This window comes from Lycium barbarum, chromosome 9 (genome assembly GCF_019175385.1).
Source record: "Lycium barbarum isolate Lr01 chromosome 9, ASM1917538v2, whole genome shotgun sequence".
Lineage (NCBI taxonomy): Eukaryota > Viridiplantae > Streptophyta > Magnoliopsida > Solanales > Solanaceae > Lycium > Lycium barbarum.
Genome location: NC_083345.1, coordinates 77,266,117 through 77,268,748, shown reverse-complemented (window position 1 = coordinate 77,268,748; position 2,632 = coordinate 77,266,117). Strand labels below are relative to the sequence as shown.

Sequence of the window (2,632 nt, the reverse complement as noted above, 5' to 3'; positions counted from 1 at the left end):
TGACGGTCCTTGTTTTACGATTCCATCTACGGTCTGTAAAAATTGTGCGGTCCGTAAATGTTGGCGTAAATCAAGAAAAGAAAGATCTTTTACCTAGCTCATACTCTATGCTTCCATCTATGGACCGTAAAATATTTACGAACCGTAGATTCTGGCGTAAATCATCAACAGAGGACCATATTTTTACTACCTCAATTTACGCTTCTATCTACGGACCGTAAAATATTTGTGAACCGTAGATTCTGACATAGGTCAACTCTAGTTTCTACACTTTGCATCCTGCACCAAAACAAACGTTATTCTATACACTTCATATCTATGTTACAAAAACAAATTACAAAAAATTACACATGGGTTGCCTCCCAAGAAGCGCTTGATTTTACATCACAGTATGACAGTGTTGCCAATTTACTCTTGGTCTGACACGTTGAGTCAACATTCGTTCCAAGGTGCTTCAACCGGTATCGGTCAAAAATTCTATCTCCATCAACCATTTCATGATAGTGCTTCCCCCTCTGCCCGTTCACCTTAAATGTTCGAGTTCCATCTCTGGACTTCAATTCAAGCGCCCTATAGGGTGAAACACTTACCATCTCGAACGGACTGGACCACCTTGGCTTAAGCTTACTCGGTAGCAGTTTCAATTGATAGTTAAACAGCAAGACAGGATCACCATTGTAGAATTCTCGCTTTAGGATTTTATTTTCATGATACTGCTTCATTCTCTCTTTATAAAGTGTTGCACTTTCATATGCCTGGTACCGGAATTCGTCTATCTCATTGAGTTGAAACAACCTGAGCTTGGTCGCCTCTTCCCAATCTATGTTTAATTTCTTCAACGCCCACATAGCCTTATGTTTATGTTCAATCTTCATGTGATAAGCTTTTCCGAAAACGAGCTTGAAGGGTGAAGTCCCAATCGGAGTCTTAAAATCTTTCGGGTAAGCCGATAGAGCAACATCAAGCTTGCGGGCCAAATCGGTTATGGTTGCATTCACCGTTTTAGCTAGAATACTCTTGATCTCGCAATTGGAGACTTCAACTTGCCCACTTGTCTGAGGATGATAAGGTGCTGCCACCCTATGTTTTACGCCATACTTCTCCATCAATTCCGCGAAGGCTCTATTGTAAAAGTGGGAACCACCATCGCTGATTATAGCCCTCGGAGTACCAAATCGAGTAAATATGTTCTTCTTGAGGAACCCCATGACACTCGTGGCCTCATTGTTAGGTAAAGCCACCGCTTCTACCTATTTCTCCACATAGTCCACAGCTACAAAGATATACTTCATGCCACCAGAGCTCACAAAGACTCCCATAAAATCAGTCCCCCAGACGTCAAACACCTCCACATCCATTATAAAATTCATAGGCATCTCTTTCCTTCTGCCTGGACTCCTTTGCCTCTGATATTGATGGCAAGACCGCACCAATAGATTTCCATCATGAAGGATAGTAGGCTAGTAATAACCGCATTCAAGAACTTTAGCAGCAGTCTGGTTACCACTATGATGACCCCCAACAAGAGAGTCATGAAATGACTTTAGAATCGCCATCACTTCACTTTCAGGAGCATAACACCGAATGATGTTGTCAGCACATGTTCTGAACAAGTAAGTCTCGCCCAATAGTATTGACGAGAATCCCGCAAGACTATCTTTTGGTATGCTTTGATCTCTTCTGGAACTATGCCTATCACCAAATAATTGGAAATGTCGGCATACCACGGTGCCACCACCATTGACACATCCAACACCCTCTTATCTGGAAACGCATCATCAATATCTAGCTCATCCAAAGATCTCTCAGCTTCTTTAAGCCGAGAGAGATGGTCAGCAACCTAATTCTCAGTTCCCTTGCAGTCAGTTACCTCAAAGTCAAACTCTTACAGCATGAGGTGAAAGACTCCATGCCACCAAAGCTCACAATGATATACTTCATACCACCAGAGCTCACAAAGACTCCCATAAAATCAATCCCCCAGACGTCAAACACCTATACATCCATTATAACATTCACAGGCATCTCTTTCCTTCTGCCTGGACTCCTTTGCCTCTGATATTGATGGCAAGACCGCACCAATAGATTTGCATCATGAAAGATAGTAGGCTAGTAATAACCGCATTCAAGAACTTTAGCAGCAGTCTGGTTACCACTATGATGACCCCCAACAGGAGAGTCATGGAATGCCTTTAGAATCGCCATCACTTCACTTTCAGGAGTACAACACCGAATGATGTTGTCAGCGCATGTTCTGAACAAGTAAGGCTCGCCAATAGTATTGACGAGAATCCCACAAGACAATCTTTTGGTATGCTTTGATCTCTTCTGGAACTATGCCTGTCACCAAATAATTGGAAATGTCGGCATACCACAGTGCCACCACCATTGACACAACCAACACCCTCTCATCTGGAAACGCATCATCAATATCTAGCTTATCCGAAGATCTCCCAGCTTCTTCAAGCCGAGAGAGATGGTCAGCAACCTGATTCTCTGTTCCCTTGCGGTCTTTCACCTCAAAGTCAAACTCTTACAGCAATAGCACCCATCGGATCCATCGTGGCTTAGCTTTCTTCTTCGCTATCAAGTATCTCAATGCAGCATGATTTGTGTATACCATGACTTTGGA

General features: G+C 42.8%; 1 protein-coding gene across 1 annotated transcript; it reads right to left on the bottom strand.

The window, feature by feature from the left end:
* Positions 1-344: 344 nt before the first annotated feature.
* On the bottom strand, positions 345-875 carry LOC132611980 (uncharacterized). The gene has a single exon (XM_060326333.1). It carries the CDS (start codon positions 873-875, stop codon positions 345-347), a length of 531 nt encoding a protein of 176 aa, XP_060182316.1.
* Between the last annotated feature and the right edge of the window lie 1,757 nt (positions 876-2,632).

Bases quoted from the DNA above. Each gene is read 5' to 3' on its own strand.
- LOC132611980 (XM_060326333.1), bottom strand. From the start codon at position 875: ATGAAGATTGAACATAAACATAAGGCTATGTGGGCGTTGAAGAAATTA.